At 45.5% G+C, this 22,065-nt stretch overlaps 1 protein-coding gene across 2 annotated transcripts in view; it reads left to right on the top strand.

The window, feature by feature from the left end:
- The window catches only part of LOC128421473 (protein FAM47E-like), a 29,413-nt gene that overhangs the window by 2,045 nt on the left and 5,303 nt on the right, over positions 1-22,065 (top strand). For both annotated transcript variants that reach the window (XM_053404350.1, XM_053404349.1), the window contains exons 2-7: positions 2,205-2,589; positions 4,749-4,903; positions 7,980-8,133; positions 13,528-13,707; positions 17,552-17,704; positions 18,778-18,855. In XM_053404350.1, coding sequence (XP_053260325.1) covers positions 2,205-2,589; positions 4,749-4,903; positions 7,980-8,133; positions 13,528-13,707; positions 17,552-17,704; positions 18,778-18,855 — 1,105 coding nt within the window. The remainder of the gene's footprint in view (positions 1-2,204; positions 2,590-4,748; positions 4,904-7,979; positions 8,134-13,527; positions 13,708-17,551; positions 17,705-18,777; positions 18,856-22,065) is intronic.

Genomic DNA, 22,065 nt, shown 5'->3' with positions numbered 1-22,065 from the left:
CCAAGCGTTGTGAGATCCCAGGGGTTCCAGATACTTACCTAAGGTCTGTGTTTCCTTTGGGGAATGAGGCACAGCGGAGACTGTGGTGTCTTTATGATAAATGGTTTATTTACACATACAGTGGTACCTCGGGTTACATATGTTTCAGGTTACATACGCTTCAGGTTACAGACTCCGCTAACCCAGAAATAGTACCTCGGGTTAAGAACTTTGCTTCAGGATGAGAACAGAAATCGTGCTTTGGCAGCGCGGCGGCAGCTGGAGGCCCCATTAGCTAAAATGGTGCTTCAGGTTAAGAACAGTTTCAGGTTAAGAACGGACCTCTGGAATGAATTAAGTTCTTAACCCGGGGTACCACTGTATATACAACCTGGGCCTCCGAGGGAGGAGTTCACAGCATCAACACCCCAAAAAGGCCTTGTTTCTCCCAAAGCCACAGCCTTGGATTCAAACAGGAATCAAGCATTGCTCTCAAAGTTGCTCTGACTCTCTTTCCAGTTTGCTGCTTTACTTCTAGGTCACACCACAGCCCCTTTCGACGCTAATCTCAGACACTGTCCCTCTCTCTCTGAGTTGGAAGGGCGCCCCATACATTTGCCATCTCACACAGAGCCCCCTTTCCTTTCTCTTAATTGCCCATCACTCCGACGGTCATCTCAACACAGGAAGCTAGCCTGCTTTATATCTGCTGGATTGAGGGGTTAGAAGGATCTGGTATACAGTCAGTGCTTTTTTCCTGGGGGACACAGGGGGATGCGAACCCCTAAACATTTTGTGTTGCCTCGACCGACGTACAGACATGCCAGCTGTCTCCGCAGCAGCAGCGCAGACTGGAGCTCTGTCATTCTCCCTGCTGGTGCCCAGGGAGGGGAGTCTGGGGCGGCTGTGATGGAGGTGACGGCGCTCCTCCTCTTGCCAGGCTAGAGCCAGCTAGTGAACACTTGTCTCTCCTCGCTCAAGCCAATTCTGCCATTGCCATCGCCAGGGGCCTTCCCATCCTCTCAGCGCCACTGCCGCTGCCTCGAGTCCCTTGTCCGTGGGTTGGGGGAAGGAAGGGGGCAAGGGGGAGGGGGAGCAGCCAAAATGAGAGTACCCCTAAACATTTTTTTAAAAGAAAACACTGCATAAAGCCTATTTACTCACCAGAAATGTGACTTCAAAAAGGAGTGTAACTGACAGCGATTGTTTTGCGAGTGTTTTAGGACAGCAAGAAACATGTTTTTGAATACTTCCTGTCCCAAAGGAGTGAAGACAATTGAACTATCTCATGTAAATTACCTCTTTCCACAATGCAGCTCTGATGTCACAAAGTGGGACTCTCATATCCTTTGGTTTAACCATGTCAATGAATCTCATAATCTTATGGGTACTAGAGGAACCATGTGAGCTCTGAGATTTTTGTGCTTTGTCAGCAGCAAACAGGGTTTGGAGCCTGAAGAATTGTGATACTCCTGAATCTTGTATTTCTGTATTGTTAACATTGGTGGTCTGAACAGAAATTGCAAAAGGGGTTAACTTTTAACTGTTTCTCTTTATGGGGATTGAATTCAGTAAAGGGAAAACAACTTGTACTTTGACTTAACCAACCATGTATTTGTTAACCTGTTTCTTAATTTCTTTTTTTTTAGCAGGAAAATGTTTAGCCTTAAAAAAAAAAAAAGACCAGGATAGGGAGACCTAATATTTGTTCAGAAAAGGGTTGGTGCCTTTTGTTACCAGATTACTGGCCTATCCAGTAATAAGGAAGATACTTCCTTAATGGCAGCTAATGACTAGGTAAAAACTGGATATTTCTCTGAAATGTTCTGAGTGGGGCGATTCATTAGTTTGCCGGTATATGACTGAATTCCCCCCAGAAATAAGCAACCGTCTGGAAGCACTCCTGTCTTCTCAGTCATCTAGTCCAATTAAATGCTAATTCTGAGCAGAACACAAAATAACTGTGGTGGAATGGCTCAGGTGAATACTGTGGGGACACCCATAGAATCAAAGAATCCTAGAATTGTACAGTTGGAACCCAATGCAATGCAATGCTGTCCACAGCCATCCCTGGATGGGCTCGAACCACCAACCTTCTGGTTATCAGCCAGATCCAATGACCCACTACGCCACTTGAGAGTCTCCAGTTGAGCTCAAGCACAGTCTGGGGTATCCAGGCTGGGACTGATTTGCTTCAGGTGTTGACCATAATGCTTTGCTTTCAGGTATAAGGAGAGATTGGCTACCAAGTGCTTTCAAGAGCGTGTCGCTAACAAAGAGAAGTTTTCTGATGCCCTCAACGGCCAGCGATGGAGATTTTTGAAAAGTGGCCTGGATGACTTCAGAAATGGCTACCCTCCCCCTTCTGATAACATCATCATCCGAGGCAAAAAGGGGCCCGTACCAGTAATTCTAGAGTACAAAAAACCAGGTCCTTCACAGCTCGTGCCATATACAGACACGGGAATGAAGACCAGAAGCGACATTGTGTTCTCCAAGCTCAGTGCTTCTCAGAGAGCCAAAAAGGAGTACATTGCACAGACTGAGCGCTGCCTGGCCCAACATCCACTCGCCCTTTATCCTCATCTGGAGGACAGTTTGCCCCCAGAGGTAAAAATCATCATCATCATCATCATCATTGACAAGTTTCCACCAATATACATTCAATCACAAGGGGGAGTTTCAGGTTCCTTGACCCTTAATTTCACATTTCCCATTCTCACTTTTTGACCAAAGTATAGCCAATGAAGGGTTAAACCACAGAGCCCAGGACTTGCTGATCAGAAGGTCGGCGGTTCGAATCCCCGCTACGGGGTGAGCTCCCTTTGCCCTGTCTTTGCTCCTGCCAACCTAGCAGTTCAAAAGCACATCAAAGTGCAAGTAGATAAATAGGTACCGCTCCGGCGGGAAGGTAAACGGCGTTTCCGTGCGCTGCTCTGGGTCGCCAGAAGTGGCTTTGTCATGCTGTACGCCGGCTCCCTCGGCCAATAAAGCGAGATGAGCGCTGCAACCCTAGAGTCGGTCACGACTGGATCTAATGGTCAGGGGTCCCTTTACCTTTACCTATAGCCAAGGAAGGGGGGGGCAAATACTTTAACTCTTTGCGTTAAACCGCACCAAACATTTGCTTCAATCACTTACTGGTATCAAAAAGACTGTGTAGCCTACATGGAAAAGCTTCCACAGAAACTCACGGTATTTTTAAAATGGGTAGATGCATTAAAAGTTGGTTGGCCTTTACAACATATGTATCTACTGAGGGAAATAATGTACTCAGGTACTTGAAGGAATGTCTGTTTCTATACCAATGTACCCATATATTCAGGTAATTTCAGAGGCTTTCCTCCAGGTAATCCTGCCATCAGAAACAAGAGTAGTGGCAATCAGAGACAGAGTATTCTTGGCCGTTGCACCCTTTTTGTGGAATTCCCTCCTCCAAGAGGCCTGCCAGGCACCAACACTGTTACTTATCGAGGGCCAGGCCAATATATTTTTATTCTCCAAAGCTCTTTAGTGTATGACAACACTTTGGAGGTCCCAGGTCGCAAGGTGGTTAGATTGGTCTCAACTAGGGCCAGGGCCTTTTCAGTACTGGCCCCGACTTGGTGGATCTATGGGCTACTATTAAAATGAGGCTGCATTTTAAATGGTATTTTAACCTGTATTTTAAATTGCCCCCCCCTTATGTTTTTATTGCAATTTTACTGGTGTTAGCCACCCTGAGCCTGGCTCTGTCCGGGGAGGGCGGGGTACAAATTAATTTTTTTAAATTATTATTTATTATCATTATTATTTTAATTACTTTTTAAACGTGTTTTATTTTTGTATTTTATCTTACTTTTTATAAGGCACCCTGGAAATGCCACTGAAGAGCAAGTTAGAAATCTTTTAAGCAAGCAAATTAATGGTTGGGAGAGGGCTATACAAGGCTCTAGGGATGGCAGAGGGGGGGGGGGGAATTGATTTAGCTTGTGTTTAAAAATGAGCCTATCTAATTGGCACATTCTGAAACAATTTGCTAAATGAAACACAGCCTCTTTCAGAAAATTGTTCAGATTTTGCAGTGCAGTTCTCCAGCTGAGTAACAGTATATTGTGTGCATAAGAAGGCACATGTTAGTGAAAAGAACAGACAACTATGCATTATGTTAGGGAACATTACATCCTAGCATATATGCTAGGAGAAATTCACACTAAAACAAAACATGTAGAAATGTGGCGAAGTGAACTCAAGCTTTGAAGAATGAGAAACTGAGAGAAATCAAAATTGACAGATTTGTGCATCCCTAGCAAGGACCAAGACTCAGCCCCAAATGATAGAATTAGATACAAATAGATGGAGAATACAATTTGGACATGCCTGAACTAATAACGAAATAATGGAACCATGGAGAGGGCAGAGGGAAATCAAGGGATTTAAGAAATCCCACATTTGGATATTACATTAATTGTATAAACAGTATGAAAAATGTTACCGTTTTATTATTTTAAATTTTTCTTTTCAATGTATATTTTTATATGATGTTTGCTTTAATTAAAACTAATAAAAATATTATAAAACAACAACAACAGTGCAGGAGAAACTGTGCACTTGAATGAGAATGGAGAATTGAAAAGAAAAAAAAAGACTCAACCCCAACAGAACAAAATCATATCCCTGAAGCTGTGAGATTAAATATATACATGACATGTATATGTAATTGCAAGGCCAAGTCTGGGTTTCTGCAGCCACATTTCTGAGGCCTCAGCTTCCCTTTGCTTTACCCACAGATGTTTCAGGATGTCGTGAAGCTCCTAGACCCTGAAATGCATCTGGCCAGAGGCTCACCTGACTATAGCAAAACAGAAGTGGTTCCCCCTACAGTTCAGTATCGGCTGCAGCAGTACGACAAAAAGTCAGAGTCGGGCTTCAGCCAAGTAACCCCGTGAGTACAGTGTCGCAGGAGGTGAAATGTGTAATGCGAAAGAATACCTCCCTAAACTGATCTCCTGTTAACTCTGGGGTGACTTTGAAGCTTCTGCTCCTTTGAAATGGACTGCGGTGTGACCAGGGCCATACCTAGGGGTTGGCTAGGGTGGCCCTCACCAAGGGCACAGCCATGGGCATAGCCAGGATTTATTTTACGAGGAGGCAGGCTTTATGTTAGGGGGGGCAGAACTGTGTTATCTGTGATGCAGTCAGTTGTTGTTGTTGTTTAGTCGTTTAGTCGTGTCCGACTCTTCGTGACCCCATGGACCAGAGCACACCAGGCACTCCTGTCTTCCACTGCTTCCCGCAGTTTGGTCAAACTCATGCTGGTAGCTTCGAGAACACTGTCCAACCATCTCGTCCTCTGTCGTCCCCTTCTCCTTGTGCCCTCCATCTTTCCCAACATCAGGGTCTTTTCCAGGGAGTCTTCTCTTCTCATGAGGTGGCCAAAGTATTGGAGCCTCAGCTTCACGATCTGTCCTTCCAGTGAGCACTCAGGGCTGATTTCCTTAAGAATGGATGCGTTTGATCTTCTTGCAGTCCATGGGACTCTCAAGAGTCTTCTCCAGCACCATAATTCAAAAGCATCAATTCTTCGGCGATCAGCCTTCTTTATGGTCCAGCTCTCACTTCCATACATCACTACTGGAAAAACCATAGTTTTAACTATTGATGCAGTCAGTCAGTTAGTTAAGTATTTTTTATGATTTAATTGATGGGAAGGAAGCTGCCCCCCTAGCTACTCCCATGGGCGCAGGCCCTGTGGGCATGGAAATCACAGCTTTCCACTCTGGTTCAGAGTGGCCAAGACCCCGTCTACCTGTCTGCACACTCAGACAGATGGACTAATAAAGGAGGAGGAGGAGAGGCTGAACAGAGCAGAGTGGACCCAACCCTGATGGCCATGGAGGAAATTGCTGGCAGAGTCTGAAAGGTGGCAAAAAGCAAACTTTGTGTTTCTGGTCCATGGTCTTCGGAGGCACTGCCAAACACACAAGGGAGCCTAGGTACGCCTTTGGGTGTGATGAAATACAGAGGTGCATTCGCTTAGAGGTTAACCATTAGAAACAGCTTGATGTCTGTTGGGTTTTCTGCGTGACCAGTCAAGTGTGCCTCAAAACATTTGATTTTGTATGATGCTTCTATGTCTCACTTTAAATAATGATGACGATGATGCAATCTCTCATCTTCTCATAAGGAGCGGAGGAAGGAGATATGGCTTAACAGGGCAGTCTTGTAGCTGAGGGATATGTCAGCAGTACCATCGCTTGCTCCAACCCACCCTGCTTAGCCCAGGCTGCAAAACAAACTGCCGAATTCCTGGAAGCTACATATCAAGAATGCTTGTGGTGTAGTCAGCAAAAACGCTATTCTCCTAGACACCAACTACCTTCATCCATTCTGGGATCTGGCAATGGTAGCTGGGATTGTCAAGATGGAGAATTCCATGCTAAGCGCCTGTCCCAGTTTTTGAATCTGCCTTGCAAACCCATATAGCCACATGGAAAGCACACAGCTTGGTTATTTTCCTGTAATCAGAGAGAGATGCAACAGAGAGATAAACAGAGCAGAGCTTATTTTGAGGCCCGTATTTATTTACTTATTTTGACCTTTATTGACCACTCATTAAGAGCATCCTCTGGGAACTTGACACAACCCATAGAAGCTGATCCTATCTATAAGCAGGCAATGTTGCAAGAGTTTCCCTTCTCTAAAGCTACTGCAAAGGCACAATAAATCTCTCAAAATTCTGCCACTTCTCATTTTGCTCTCCTTGCCTTTCCCCTGAATCTATGATTGTGATGACTTCTCGCCAACATCTTTCTTTGCCATACAGCACTTATAGCATTTCCACATAAGGAAATAAGATAAGCTGGATGACTCTGATGACTAATGTGGGAACAAGGTAACTGGCATCCCATGGTCAGGGCTGGATTTAGGTGTGATGAGGCCCTAAGCTACTGAAGGTAATGGGGCCCTTTATATGTCCAGCTGTCCTTTGTCAACAACAAATTGTTGTTGTTGCTGTTTTTGTGTTGAATATATGCTATATGGTAATTGATGGAGCTAATAAGTATCTAAAGCCATTTGCACATAACAAAAAATGTATTTTATCAAAGTAACACAACACAAAACACTCTTACTGTATGTAGTTTTTATTTTATTTGTTTTTTTATCTTATATTTTGGAAATGTGCATCCAGTTTTTTCCCCCTTTAACTTTTTTGGGGGCCCCCAAGAGAGTGGGGCCCTAAGCTATAGCTTGTTCATCTTATATGTAAATCTGGCATGGCCCGTGGTAGCAGCAGAATTCAAGCCAGATCATTTACAGTACCAGATCCTGCACATGAAACTCTGGGAATCTTTTGCAGGGATTTGTTCTGGGATATAAAAAGGTAAAGGTAAAGGTACCCCTGCCCGTACGGGCCAGTCTTGCCAGACTCTAGGGTTGTGCGCTCATCTCACTCTATAGGCTGGGAGCCAGCGCTGTCCATAGACACTTCCGGGTCACGTGGCCAGCGTGACAAGCTGCATCTGGCGAGCCAGCACAGCACACGGAACGCCGTTTACCTTCCCGCTGGTAAGCGGTCCCTATTTATCTACTTGCACCCGAAGGTGCTTTCGAACTGCTAGGTTGGCAGGCGCTGGGACCGAACGACGGGAGCGCACCCCGCCGCGGGGATTCGAACCGCCAACCTTTCGATCGGCAAGTCCTAGGCACTGAGGCTTTAACCCACAGCGCCACCCGTGTCCTGTTCTGGGATATAAGAAGGCATTATTGTCCATTTTGCTCAATATTCAACACATGCAGCACTGTTTCTGTTCCGCTGCAGTTGTTCTTCCACCAAAAAGTTACATTATTCCCCTCACTATCCACTGTGGTGAAATCATGTAACATATGGAAATAAAGTCGTCACTATGTTATTCCTCCCCATTCAATTAAATGCGGGGGGGGGGGGGAGGGAGGGAAATGTAATCAATTCCATGTGACAGAAACTTGATGATCATGATGTATTTTTCATTTCTCTTTAGGCCCTGGGCGCCTAAAAGCAAGAACCCTTATACGTGGTTTAGTAAAAAAGAAGTGACTGAGAGAGAAAAGGCAGCCCAAATAGCCTATATTCCTCCCTTGGATGAGAATGTAAAGCGTGCAACGAAGGAGTTTGTTGAGTGGGTCAGCTCAATGGTAAGCTAAGAGAGGTGCAATGGAAGACTTCAGGGCAAAACCATCAAGGGTTCAGCTGATCCAGAATGAGGGACTTCACAAAAGTCATAGAATCATAGAGTCCAAAAGGACCCTGAGGGCCATCTAGATTGAGGTTGAATCCTAACAAGACAGAAGTACTGTTTTTGGGGGACAGGGGGAGAGCGGGTGTGGAGGACTCCCTGGTCCTGAATGGGGTAACTGTGCCCCTGAAGGACCAAGTGCACAGCCTGGGAGTAATTTTGGACTCACGGCTGTCCATGGAGGCGCAGGTCAATTCTGTGTCCAGGGCGGCTGTCTACCAGCTCCATCTGGTACGCAGGCTGTGACCCTACCTGCCTGCGGACCGTCTCGCCAGAGTGGTGCATGCCCTAGTTATCTTCCGCTTGGACTACTGCAATGCGTTCTACGTGGGGTTACCTTTGAAGGTGACCCGGAAACTGCAATTAATCCAGAATGCGGCAGCAAAACTGGTGACTGGACAACATAACACCGGTCCTGAGAGATCTGCATTGGCTCCCAGTACGTTTCTGAGCACAATTCAAAGTGTTGGTGCTGACTTTTAAAGCCCTAAATGGCCTCGACCCAGTATACCTGAAGGAGCGTTTCCACCCCTATCGTTCAGCCCGGACACTGAGGTCCAGCGCCGAGGACCTTCTGGCGGTTCCCTCATTGCGAGAAGTGAGGTTACAGGGAACCAGACAGAGGGCCTTCTCGGTAATGGCGCCTGCCCTGTGGAACGCCCTCCCATCAGATGTCAAGGAAATAAGCAGCTATCCTATTTTTAAAAGACATCTGAAGGCAGCCCTGTTTAGGGAAGTTTTTAATATTTAATGCTGTATTGTTTTTAACACTCGATTGGGAGCCGCCCAGAGTGGCTGGGGAAACTCAGCCAGATGGGTGGGGTATAAATAATAAATTAGTATTATTATTATCATCATCCCTGACCACTGGTCCTGTTAGCTAGGGATGATGGGAACTGTAGTCCCAAAACATCTGGAAGGCCGAGTTTGCCTATGCCTGAGATAGAGCAACATTCTGAAGTGTGGTGGATGTGGTCTGATTCATATTTGCATTTTTTTTCAGGGCTGGAAATGTGTATTCAGACTACTTCCATGAAACACAGAATATTTGTGGGAAATGGCTATGTGAGGGATTTTTTCAGCATCCCACCCGATAGCTGTTTCTGTGTTCATCTTCCATAAATGTAAAGTCCTTTGACCAGTCTCTGTGCAGTATTTAAAACTTAGCACAAAATAGGGCACCACCACCTCACTAAGCATAATGGATATGTTTGTAATATCCTTATTTATTTTAGTGTGCTTGTTGTTATTGTTGACGTCTGTCTGTCTTGAGAGACAATGGAGTTCACCTCTGGGGATGAAGTCAAACCGCTGTGTTTCCAGAAGAGTGTTAATGTGTGATGAGTGCTTCTTACACAGGCAATTTTTTGCAGTGTCCACACAACATCGTTGGCATCAAAATGTCAGTCCGTATTTTTCCTCATTTAATTCAGATTTACTCTTTTGGCATAAAATCCAGTAACCTTAATATTGGGTGTTGTTTGCAATATTAAGCCGCCATTTGGATTCTGAAAGCACCCTTAGCTATTAATAATACAGTAGGCAAAATAGAAGAAGAATTGTTCACTCAGAAATCAGAATACAAAAATACATAGGGGAACTTTGACACATTTCTTAATCTTTGTTCTGCTGTTGAGTAAAAACCCAAGGAAAAGAGGAACTGAGAAACTTGTTAATTCAACATCAGTGAAAGTCTCCAGTGTGATTCATGTGCAGCATGAGTTGGTCAATCTTGTGAGGTCCTAAAAAATAGCAGCAGGGCGTAGAGCTAGTGGTTTAACGTCTGCACTTTAGCATTAGTGGAAAAAACTTACTGCATACAGTATAATAGAGAATTTTGTGGAGCCCAAAAAAACGATGTGGTTTTGGAATATTGGTTATCTTATAATTTGCATATTTTAAGGCAATGCAGATTCATAGTACCCTTGGCCTCTCACAGTTCCTGCTACTCAGACACATGTGGGCCTTTGCGCCAGTATAATTTAGCTATTTTCCCACTTGCTTCTTTATTACAGCCGAGCACTTAGATCAGGGGTGCCCAAACATTTTTCAAAGAGGGCCAGATTTGATGGAAGTGAACATGCATGAGGGCCGACCAAAGTTGAGCTTTTTTTTAGGATTGAAGAGCTTTTTGGGGGATGTCCCCCCAAGGTTTATTGACCTTCTTAAAGGATTTGACAGCAATAAATGAATGAACTGCCACAGGAGGGCCGAATTGGGCCCCAAAGCAGACTTTGGATATGCCTGCCTTAAGAACTAGCACAAAATAACCGATATATAAAACAAAGTACTTGTTGCTTCTTGTTATGTGTCACACACACACACACACACACACACACACACACACACAACACGGTACTTCTTGGTTCTAGCTCCTGAAAGCTCTATCTTAAAAGACCTCCAACCCCTTTGCCACCATCTATTTCCCGAATTCTTCCAATGTCCCCCTGTTGTTGTCTTTTTATAATATAGCATTCATCAAGAATACAAACAACAAGTAATGGATACCGGTCACCAGCTACAAAGCGAAATGAAGTGGAAAATAATAGCAGCATGCTAAAATTGTACTTTGGCTTCAGGATCAGTGCTACAAACTTTTCTGTTTGTTTGTTTTTTGGAGGGGGGAAGGAAAGCTGCACCCTACTTTGCTAAATTCCGACTTATCCTCATGACGGAGGTTATAATCCCACCGACACCAGCCCCATATTTTTCCCACCTCTCTGACTTTCCCCTCTCTCATATCTATATCGGGGGAGGCAGCCTCGCCTGCACAATAAGCAATAAAAAGAAGGGCGCTGCTGCTGCTGGGCTTTTCTTCGCGGGCTTTCTGCTGGGGGGGGCGGACGAGGAGGAGAGCGCTCTGCACATTCTCAGGAGACCCCTTAGCCCACAATAAACACCCTCCCCCCCGGACCCTGAGGAGGCAGCCCGGCCTCTCTTGGCGGCTCCCCACCTGCGCCGCTCCCAGACGAGGCTCCGCCGTTCTCCTCCACGGGCATCGCGCCGCCGCTTCCAACTCGCGCCGGGTTTCGAACGCCTCGCGGCGCTTCTGGCGAAGTGGGCAGGGGAGGGGGGGGAAAAACCCCGCGCTTTCCAAATATCGTGAGATAAAAAGCGGCGGCTTCGCGGGAAACTGCCGAGACAACAAATCCCTAGACTGGCAGCCGGCGCCGGCTACACGGGCCACATGATGAGGTCTGGCGGACCGGAATCGGCCCGCGGACCTTGTGTTTGACACCCGCGACTTAGATGCATGAACAATAGCTTACGTAATGTGAGCCATACAGTTCTGTCGTGCAGTTGTCTGTTTATTTGTTTATTGCACACATGTTCAAAAACTTTAATAAATACTTTTTTAAAAAAGTAACAGGGGAAAGGATAGAACAAACGTTTTGCTTTCAACCAGTTCTGGTATATAAATTAACAGGAACTGATGCTTCCTCCTTCAAATTAAGAGAGATAACATTTAATGCTGTACTGTTTTTAACACTTGATTGGGAGCCGCCCAGAGTGGCTGGGGACACTCAGCCAGATGGGTGGCGTATAAATAATAAATTATTATTATTATTATATAACATTCTGTAACAGTTCCCCGGGAAGAGCTGGGCTTTGAGAAGGGGTATATTCTTATTTCTCTTCTGATGACTTGTTTGTTTGCGGTCTCTCCCCCCATCTTTGCATGTGATTTCGGGTGCTCTCTGGAGCAACGTGGTTTGGAGGCAGGAAGGTGGGTGATACAGTGTTATCCGATGAAATCTTTGGAGTGACTTCATGTTCAGGTCTCATTAGTCATCTCCTCTAGGGCAGATGACTAGTAGAATCAAGAAGTAAAGTCCGCCCCTCTTATATTACATCACTTCAGCTTGCAGGCAAGGAAAGTATGATTTTGAATGTTGGTGTTGGGATACTGCCAGGGAGGCAAAGTCCATCATAGCCCCCAAGCCGGCTGCTGGACGATCCATCGATCTCCCGTAGACAGGCAATATCAGCAATTAGCAACACGAAGCCTCAGAAATAGATTGCCACATTCTTAGGCTGGTGCACACTCTATCAGCAGAATTCACACAGCGAAAGATGCACAGCAGGAGAGCATATTTACAGTTTATTCAGCGTTGGTCAGAACAAAGAAAAACATGACCACCTGCATCGGTATGCTTAGGCAAGAAAAAGGAAACGAAAGCAACTGACAACATAAACATCCTGTGAACAGGAAATACGCGGACTCTGTGACTCACAAAGCCTGCTCCCTTTTAAGGTGGAACGGAAATATCCTAACAGTTGGGGCAGTAACATATGGGACCGCCTCTCCTGGTATGCCCCGCAGAGGACCTTAAGGTCCATGAATAACCATAGTTTAGAGGTCCCGGGCCCTGAGGAAGTCAGACTATCCTCCACCAGGGCCAGGGCCTTTTGAGTGATGGCTCCAACCTGGTGGAATGCTCTGTCCCATGAGACTAGGGCCCTTCAGGATTTAACCTCCTTCCATCGGGCCTGTAAGACAGAGCTATTCCGCCTGGCCTTTAATTTGAATTCAGCCTGATCTTTTATTTCCCTTCTCTTCCCTTCCCCTCCCCTTTTTATGAAGATCACCCACTCTGAGACCCCACAGCAAATTCTCCCCTGGTCTCCTCGCTGGCCTAAGTAGGACCAATTCAGCCAGCTAGCCCTGGGGATTATCTGATTGATTTTTGATTTTTATTGTTATTGATGTTTTTATACCGTATTTATGCTGCTTTTATAATTAAGTGTTTTAAAGTGTTTTAAATTTGTTGTTAGCCGCCCTGAGCCTGGTTTTTGAACCGGGAAGGGCGGGGTATAAATAAATGTTTATTATTATTATTATAGCATGGGGAGGTTGCCCCAGCACAAAATTGTTAAGGGCACAAAATTTCAACACTCGGTGCTGCCTCAATACAGCTGTCCACACTTCCATCACTGGGCACCACTGAAAATGGCTTCTCCATGTGAACCAGTAAGTGACTCCTCCATACAACGAAACAACTCTTTGCTGCTGAAGTAACCTGCTGTCTTTTGAGTGCATGTGTGAATGCAGAGCACCCTAAAAGACTGCAGTCATATGCCCACAATTAATCAGCGTGACCTAACGGCGGCGAAACAAAATGCCAAGGTTTTTGCTCTAAAAGCTGTGACTATTAGAGCCGGTGATACAACTAGTCTTCTTCCAGGCCCATCTGCTGAAATGTGCAGCTCACCACTATTATCTTCCTTAGAGAGTGTTTGAAATGATTGAAATAGCTGCCTTCTGAAAGTGTTCTTGGGCTTCTAATTCCAGGGAGTCGAAAAGTATAACATTGACGAAGCCACCATCATGAAATTGTTTGACACAAGCTACGAATCAGAATCCAAGACGTCATCGCCCATGAAAATTGTGCAGCTTTACAATGTGCCAGGAGAGCTGAAGGAGTGCCTGGGACGCCGTCCGGACTGGCAAACCATCAAGAACTCGATGAAGGTAAATTGCAAGAAAATCCCAGTTTCAGTGGGCTGTGAGTTTTAGCAAAGGAATGGCAGTGGGACGGGTGGGGAAAGGAGTGGTTGCTTAACTCTTGTGGATTTATACTGGAGCTTCCACACATCACTGTGCAGTGTTTCCTTGGTGTTCCAATATTATTGCCATCTGGAAGGGCACTCTTGCACTACAGCACAACAAAAGTGGCACAAAAAATAAACCAGAACATTTGTGTTACAAAAATAATTTCGACAGGAGCTTACAGGACATGCAGTTTTTGCAAACGCAGCGGTACGACTGCCCAGAAACCTCTGCAGGTGCAAAACAGTATTGAAAGCCAGATTGTATATAACTGGCCTGATAACGTCATGATCACAAGCCATCATGAATGCACAAGCCAAAGGATATCTGGAGGGTTATGAATTGTTTGGCGTTTCTGCTACTCAGAACAGTGTTCTTAGATTGCCACTTGCTGGGAACTCTGTAGTACTGCATTCACAGAGATCTGCAGACTGGTGGCTTCTCTCTTCATTAGATACCAGGAAAATGTCCAGCAACTGGTGGGAATATGTAGGGAAATTTGGCCCTTTAGCCTGGAGAAGAGGAGGTTAAGGGGTGATATGATAGCCATGTTCAAATATATAAAAGGATGTCATATAGAGGAGGGAGAAAGGTTGTTTTCTGCTGCTCCAGAGAAGCGGACACGGAGCAATGGATCCAAACTACAGTGGTGCCTCGCAAGACGAAATTAATTCGTTCCGCAAGTTTTTTCTTCTTGCGAGTTTTTCTTCTTGCGAAGCACGGTTTCCCATAGGAATGCATTGAAAATCAATCAAAATGTTCCTATGGAGACCGTCTGGGGACAGAGGGGAAGCGCCGCGCACCTTCCCCTCTGTCCCCGGACCTGTTTTAAAGCAAGGGGCAGCGGGGAGAAGATTGCTTCTCTGGAGGACTTCCGGGTTGGCGCCATCATCTAATGGCGGATTCCCTCCGAGCTCCGGAGGGAATCTGCTCAACAGGGGTCGGGTCCTGCTGCGGCGGCGACGCGGGGACCCTTAGAAACCACAGGCGCTGAAGCCTGTGGACCTGGTGACTCAGTGGGCACCATTTGCGCGCCCCCCGACCCGCAAAGAAGCCTTTTTAAAGGCTTCGGAACGGGGGACGGAGGGAGGTGTGGTGCTGAGAGTTCGACTGCTTCCCCTGCTGAGTGAAGCCGCATGCCATGGATGGAGAGCGCTAACTTCTTCTTTTGAACTTTTGGATCAAAAGTAACGACCCGTGAGTAACACGGTAATTGGACTTAAAAGGGAAATTTATTTCTGGGAATTCGGCAAGATCGGGCAAGGTGCTAAAAAGGAAGTCAACCTACCCGCCTTGTAAACATCGTAAAGCAAGGATTTTATTACTAAGGTTGTGTGAATGTCTTTTTTTTTTTGTGGAAAAGAGCAATTAACTTTATATTGGGCCAATTTAAGTGACTGTGCTGGAGGATAAGAGAACGGAATTTACCCCTCCCCCAAAACCCGGGAGCGATCGGGGAGAGAGCCTGTGGAAGAGGTTTATAGATTTTGACAGCTGTCAAATTAGCTGTCAAAGTTGGGGGAAAAAAGGAGAACTGTGTCTTTGCTGTCTTTGCTGGTTACATTTGATACAATTTGGTAACAAATTGTTAAAAATAAAGAAGAAAAGGTTAATTTGTCATTAAGTAACTAGAATCCCTCTAGAGGGGGTTCAGGACATTACAAAAATGGCTGTAAGTGGAAAAATACTGGCTTAACTGGAAAAGACCTTCCGTCTTTTGGGAAACCTATAGGATAAAAATTGCTGAGCTAAAAATTGGAATTGGAATACAAGAAGGGCAGGTGTGGGGAAGTCAAGGAAATTGGGTATGGAATGTAATTAAGGTAAACTTTTTTAACTGCTGTTTTTGCTTCTTCTTTTCTTTTTTCTTTCTTTCTTCTTTTCTTTTCTGTTTTCTTTTGTACTCTTTTTTGAATATTTTAATAAACATTTAAAAAAAAAAAAGAAGATTGCTTCTCTGTCCCCGGAGATTGCGGGGCTGGCAATGGGGAGAAGCGATCTTCTCCCCGCCGCCCCTTGCTTCAAAAGAGCTTCCCCGCTATCCCCGGAGCTTGCGGGGCAAGCTTCGTTTTGCGAAGCAAGCCCATGGGGAAATGCGTCTTGCGAAGCGGCTAAGACAACGAAAAACTCCTTTGTCTAGCGAGTTTTTCGTCTTCCAAGGCGTTCGTCTTGCGGGGTACCACTGTACAAGAAAGAAGATTCCACCTAAACATTAGGAAGAACTTCCTGACAGTAAGAGCTGTTCGACAGTGGAATTTGCTGCCAAGGAGTGTGGTGGAGTCTCCTTCTTTGGAGGTCTTTAAGCAGAGGCTTGACAACCATATGTCAGGAGTGCTCTGATGGTGTTTCCTGCTTGGCAGGGGGTTGGACTCGATGGCCCTTGTGGTCTCTTCCAACTCTATGATTCTATGATTCTTCTATGATTCTATGATGGTCTGCAGTTGAATGGGACTCACAGTTGTTCCCTGCGTCCTTTCTTGATCCTTAACCTCCAAGCCTGATGGGCACAAGTATGTTTGCTCTTGGGTTGCTTTTCTAGGCACACAAATAGCTCTGAGGTGAGGGCAAGGATTGGTGCAATCAAGGTTGCGGATATCACAGAAGTGCAGGTGGTTCCCTAATGTTGCCTGCAAAGGAACATTTGGGGACAGTTCTCTCCTTGGTGAAAAGGGGCATCTTTCCCCAAACATTGTGTTCCCCTCTCTCCAACTTTGCACCAGGATTTCCCCTATCTATACCAGCAAAGGTGGGTAGTGCTCGTTGGGGCTGGTAGAGTGGAAGGCAAGGAGGCCAACAGTGGGCGGAGCCAAGGTCAAGGACGGGCAGAGCCAGAGTCAACTAATTCTAGTTTTGTCGCATCTTCCTCTGAAATATACTCAGAGTTGAGAGTGGATTTCATGCTCTTTATACAGCTCATAGTGGTGAGGAGGAATGGAAGTTCCCCCAGAATGTCTGCTTTATATACATTATTTACACAATGGGCCCCACGTGATTGGCTAATTCCTGGATTCACCTGTAGGCCAATCAGGTTGCGGATTCACTTCCACCTGGAGTTGGATTGGGTGGCTCCTGTGGACCAATCAGACTGCTGCATTCTGAATCCTATTGTTCTAGGACCAATCAGACTGCTGCATTCTGAATCCTATTGTTCTAGGACCAATCAGACTGCTGCTTTTGGATCCTATTCAACTCAGTACATAACATCCTCTCTGCTGAGCTCTGCAAGGGCAGCACTGAGGCTACAGAGGAGGAAGCCAACAGGCAATGCCATCCCATGGGCTGGTTGCAAGTTGGAAGGCAAGCAGGTATGGGGGTTGCCTGGGGGCAGAGTGACGTTGGTGGGGCAACCCCTGCACTTGCCCTAATGGATCAGCCTCCGTTGCATGCCAAACCAACAAGACTACATGGATGGTGAGTAATTTTTATGCCATTATGGTGAGATGTAAGCACAAAATGAGTACAGTGGTACCTCGGGTTACAAACGCTTCAGGCTACGGACTCCGCTAACCTAGAAATAGTACCTCAGATTAAGAACTTTGCTTCAGGATGAGAATAGAAATCACACAGCAGTGGCGCGACAGCAGCGGGAGGCCCCATTAACTAAAGTGGTGCTTCAGGTTAAGAACAGTTTCAGGTTAAGAACGGACCTCCGGAACGAATTAAGTACTTAACCCGAGGTACCACTGTATTTATAAAATGACAGACATGGCAAAAAAAAAAAAAACCAACCCACTTAATACCGTGCACTTGTTCTTTTGCCTATCAGACACCTCCTCCGCCAAAATGGGACAAGATTAAATATGGAGCCTGGTATCTTCCCCCCAAGAAATGGAAAAAGAAAAAAGTCAGAGATGAGGAAGAAATCCCTGTATGTCTGCAATCCTTTATGGATTTAAGGAAGAAGAAGGCGGCCCCAAAGGTAATGAAAATGCCCATAGTGTTCTGTGCTGGGCAAGTCTTGTTATAGGGCATTCATGAGGTAAATAAATGTCGGTAATTTTTAGCCATCTGCCAGCAATGTTTTTGTGCTTGATAGGTTCCAGTGGGACGCGGGTGGCGCTGTGGTCTTAACCACAGGGCCTAGGGCCTGCTGATCAGAAGGTCGGCGGTTCGAATCCCCGTGACGGGGTGAGCTCCCGTTGCTCGGTCCCAGCTCCTGCCAACCTAGCAGTTTGAAAGCATGTCAAAGTGCAAGTAGATAAATAGGTATCGCTCTGGCGGGAAGGTAAACAGAGTTTCCGTGCACTGCTCTGGTTCACCACATGACCTGGAAGCTGTCTGCGGACAAACGCCGGCTCCCTTGGCCAGTAAAGCGAGATGAGCGCCGCAACCCCAGAGTCGTCTGCGACTGGACTTAATGGTCAGGGGTCCCTTTAACTTTAAATAGGTACCAAATGCACTCACTTTGCCTCAGTTTTGAATAGACACATGCATTCAAGGAACTCATTTTCTGTGTGACAAAAAGCAGGCACTGGTGGCCTTTGGGAAACATGAAAAGTGGTAATTTGAATGCATCTGTGCCATTCACAACTGACATGAGGTGTCACGGATTTTGTCCTTGGGTATCTGTCAAGATTTCCCTATTTATAGAGAGGGGCAGTGTGGGTTGGAATTTCGCCACTCAACGCAGCTTCAGGGCTCTAGCTGATGTGCTGTCAAGTGATATGAAAGTTCAGTAAGTGGAATTTAATGCATGCTGGCTAAGATTTTCACTCACAGAAACAGTACTTTTTGATGTCGCAGTGAACAAGTATAAGCAAACAGTTCCGAAGTTTCTGAATGAGCAGCAATTCAGAAACTGACACACAAAATAATAAATGTGAATGGAAAACGCACCACAAAATTTATTTACCTTATATGTAAGAAAATTATCCAGGTGTGCTGGTGCGCCTCTGGTTCCTAGGGGCAATGATAGAGGTAAACCTGAATATGTGGAAAATAGTGTCTGAACATTCCTTTCATGTGTGAAATTAGTAAAATCTATTGTTGCAGGTGGAGGAGGCAAGTGGGTTCCATGCAATCTACGCCTTTGAGCAATTTCTTGACAGGAAAGGCTACAGGAAGCCTCAGGTGAGCAAATCCCACTTTCTGTGATACAACTAGAGATCAGAACTGAAGCAGCTGCAGCTGTGTCAAGTCAGCGTTTTTATGTGGCTACATCAAACCTTCCCAACCATGTGTGACCTGCCAAGCCTAACTTGACTTACTAGTGCTTGACAACCCATTGTTTTTGCAGTCAAGGCAGCAAAATCAGGCATCATTCATGGCTGATGGGTTGTATAGGTTTGGTCCAGAACAGGTGTGGGGAACCTCAGGCCAAGGGGCAGATGTGGCCCTCCACCCCTCTCTTATTTGGCCCTTGAGATTCTACCTAGGCCACACCCCTACCTAACAACACCTTCCTGAGGCCACACCCCTCACCTGCTATGCTTCACACGTTTGAGTATTTTTCCCTTGTGACGGCTGCTTGTCTGGATAGAGGATAGAGGGGTGTGTGAGTGTGTGTAGAGAGTAGCCTACTATATAAAGGTAAAATTTACATTAATTGCCCTGCCCCCCCTTTTGCCCCTGGCCCTGGCCACCACTGGTATGTGGCCCCCAGAAGGTTGCCCAGAAGGGAATTAGCCAAATTGGTGGCTTTCACTATATCATGTGGGAGTTCCATAGTTTAACTATCCTCTGTGTGAAGAAATAAGATAATGATTTGAGATGGTATGGGAACTTGCAGCATTTGCATAGCACAAGAGTGCTCAAAGTGCTCGATATATATTTTCTCAGTTGTTCTCCTAGTGACCTTGTAAGGGCAAGGCAGTTTTATTTATTACTATCCCCTTAATGCTGACAGAGGTGTGCTAATGGCCATCAGATCAATTAATTAATGGTAGAGAATCAAACCAGGGACTTATTGGCTCATAGCTTAGGCTCTTCTTATGCATTCCTTTTGTTTCACTGCTGACCAAACACACTGCAGGTTTCCTGAAACAATATACAGTACAAACTATCGCCTAACATAACCCTCTCCCTATTTAAGAACTGTAATTTATAAGACTATAACAATGTAAGAAAACCCCTACTGGATCAAGTCAAAGGCCCATCTACTCCAGCATGCTGTTCACAGGAGGTCAACCAGCTGTCTAGAGGAAGTTCGCAAGCAGAACCTGAGCGCAACAGTTCCAGTGTTTTTTAGGTGCTTTGGTGTTGTGTTGGTTCACTCTTCTCCTAATGGATGGTAGTCAACTAAGTTTTACTCAGAGTACACCCACTGAAATTAGAGGGCCTACCTTAGCTATCTTGATTAATTTATACTATTACTATAGTTATTATCACCCACTCTTCCCTCTAAGTTCCCAGGGTGGGTGCCAGCCATTTAAAATGCAATATTAAAAACAATATTTAAAAACCTGGAACTACAAACAAAAACACCATCTAAATAATACAAGTTCACATGGCTGTATACAATTTAGATTTACGGTGTTCATTCAGTGTGTGTACTCTGCATAAAGCTCAGTTTAATATAACCCTTTGTGTTTGTTTGGGTGATAAAAAGTCAACCATGCATTTCTCAAAAGGATATTAACAGGACAGCTGCTGGTATCTGAAGGCATGCAGAATTTGGCAGGGAATAAATTGGAGGGCTGTAATATGGAAACGAAGAGTAGCCCCCCCTACTTGTTACAATGCAGCCACATGTCCCATTAGAGAGGCAGCTGCTTCTTTTTTGCAAAGCACCTTCACAAAGATGTGATTTGCAGAAAAGGGGCAGGAGGGGAGGAGTACTAAACCAGGCCATTTCTCCGAGATGCTGCACACCCACCCACCCACCCACCCACCCCTGTGCCACTTCACCTTGCACTCTAGGCTACAGTTCGCTTCATACGTTGCATTTTGTGGTATGCGCACCTAAGACCCCCCCAAGTGAGGCCATCCAGTTAGCTCACATGGCTAGAGCCTGGTGCTGCCGATAATGTCAAGATCGCGAGTTCAATCCCCATACGCGCCAGCTGCGTATTCCTGCATTGCAGGGGGTTGGACTAGAACCAGCGGTTCTCAACCTGTGGGTCCCCAGATGTTGTTGGACTACAATAATAATATTTTATTATTTATACCCCGCCCATCTGGCTGGGCTTCCCCAGCCACTCTGGACGGCTTCCAACCAAATATTAAAATACAGGAATGCATCAAACGTTAAAAGCTTCCCTAAACAGGGCTGCCTTCAGATGTCTTCTAAAAGTCTGGTAGTTGTTTTTCTCTTTGACATCTGGTGGGAGGGAGTTCCACAGGGCAGGTGCCACTACCGAGAAGGCCCTCTGCCTGGTTCCCTGTAACTTGGCTTCTCGCAGTGAGGGAACCGCCAGAAGGCCCTCGGCGCTGGACCTCAGTGTCTGGGCAGAACAATGGGGGTGAGCTCATCCCTGAGCTCTGGCCTTGCTAGCTAGGGGTGATGGGAGTTGTAGTTCAACAACATCTTGGGGACCCACAGGTTGAGAAAGGCTGGACTAGATGAAGCCTTGGGGTCCCCTTCCAACTCTGATTCTAAGTGTGCACCTAATGATTGTACAACGGCCACAAGCACATGCGTTGTATGGGTATATGCATAAGGATCAATGAACAGCAACAGTATTCTGCTAAATGTATGTGTGGCGACAAATGTGGGTGTGTTGCAACATAATGTGTGAAATGGCCTTGGTGTATACAGTAGTGGAGGGTGGAAACAATTTTACAAGGCTGATCCAAAGCTGATGGATGGACCTCTGCTGGGAGATAGACAGAAAAAGCAACATCCCTCCTGGTTTTCCTGGCTCTCTCGAGCCAGCCTTTGATACACTGATCACACACACAGTGGGATGGCTTAAGACTGAATCGTCTTGGTAGTGGAACCCACATCTGGGTAATTCCTTGATGAAGACAGTTCAGCTGTCATGCTTTGTTGGCTTTTTGAAGCAAGGTGGTCCAAGACTGTTTCTCTGAATCAGGATTTTTAAGACGGAGAATGCCTGTATATTTTTTATGACGCTCTTGTAGAGTAATTTTATTGTATTTACTGTACCGTATTTCATTGTAAACCGCCCATATCGCTCACTATTAAGCAATAAAACAATAAAGTTAAGAATTCATGGTGAGGATAAGAAATATTGCAACAATTCAGAATCATGAACACAGTGAAAACAACGACTATCAGTTGCAAATTGAGTTCAGACTGGGAGTATTCAAGAGGTATCAACCCTGGGTTAAACTTTTGGTTAGAGCTGGGTTTAGCCAACATTTCAGTAGATTGGGTAT

The sequence above is a fragment of the Podarcis raffonei genome, chromosome 9 (assembly GCF_027172205.1).
Source record: "Podarcis raffonei isolate rPodRaf1 chromosome 9, rPodRaf1.pri, whole genome shotgun sequence".
Taxonomy (NCBI): Eukaryota; Metazoa; Chordata; class Lepidosauria; order Squamata; family Lacertidae; genus Podarcis; species Podarcis raffonei.
Note: the sequence above shows the minus strand (reverse complement) of the source record. Positions and strands in the feature narration are given on the sequence as shown.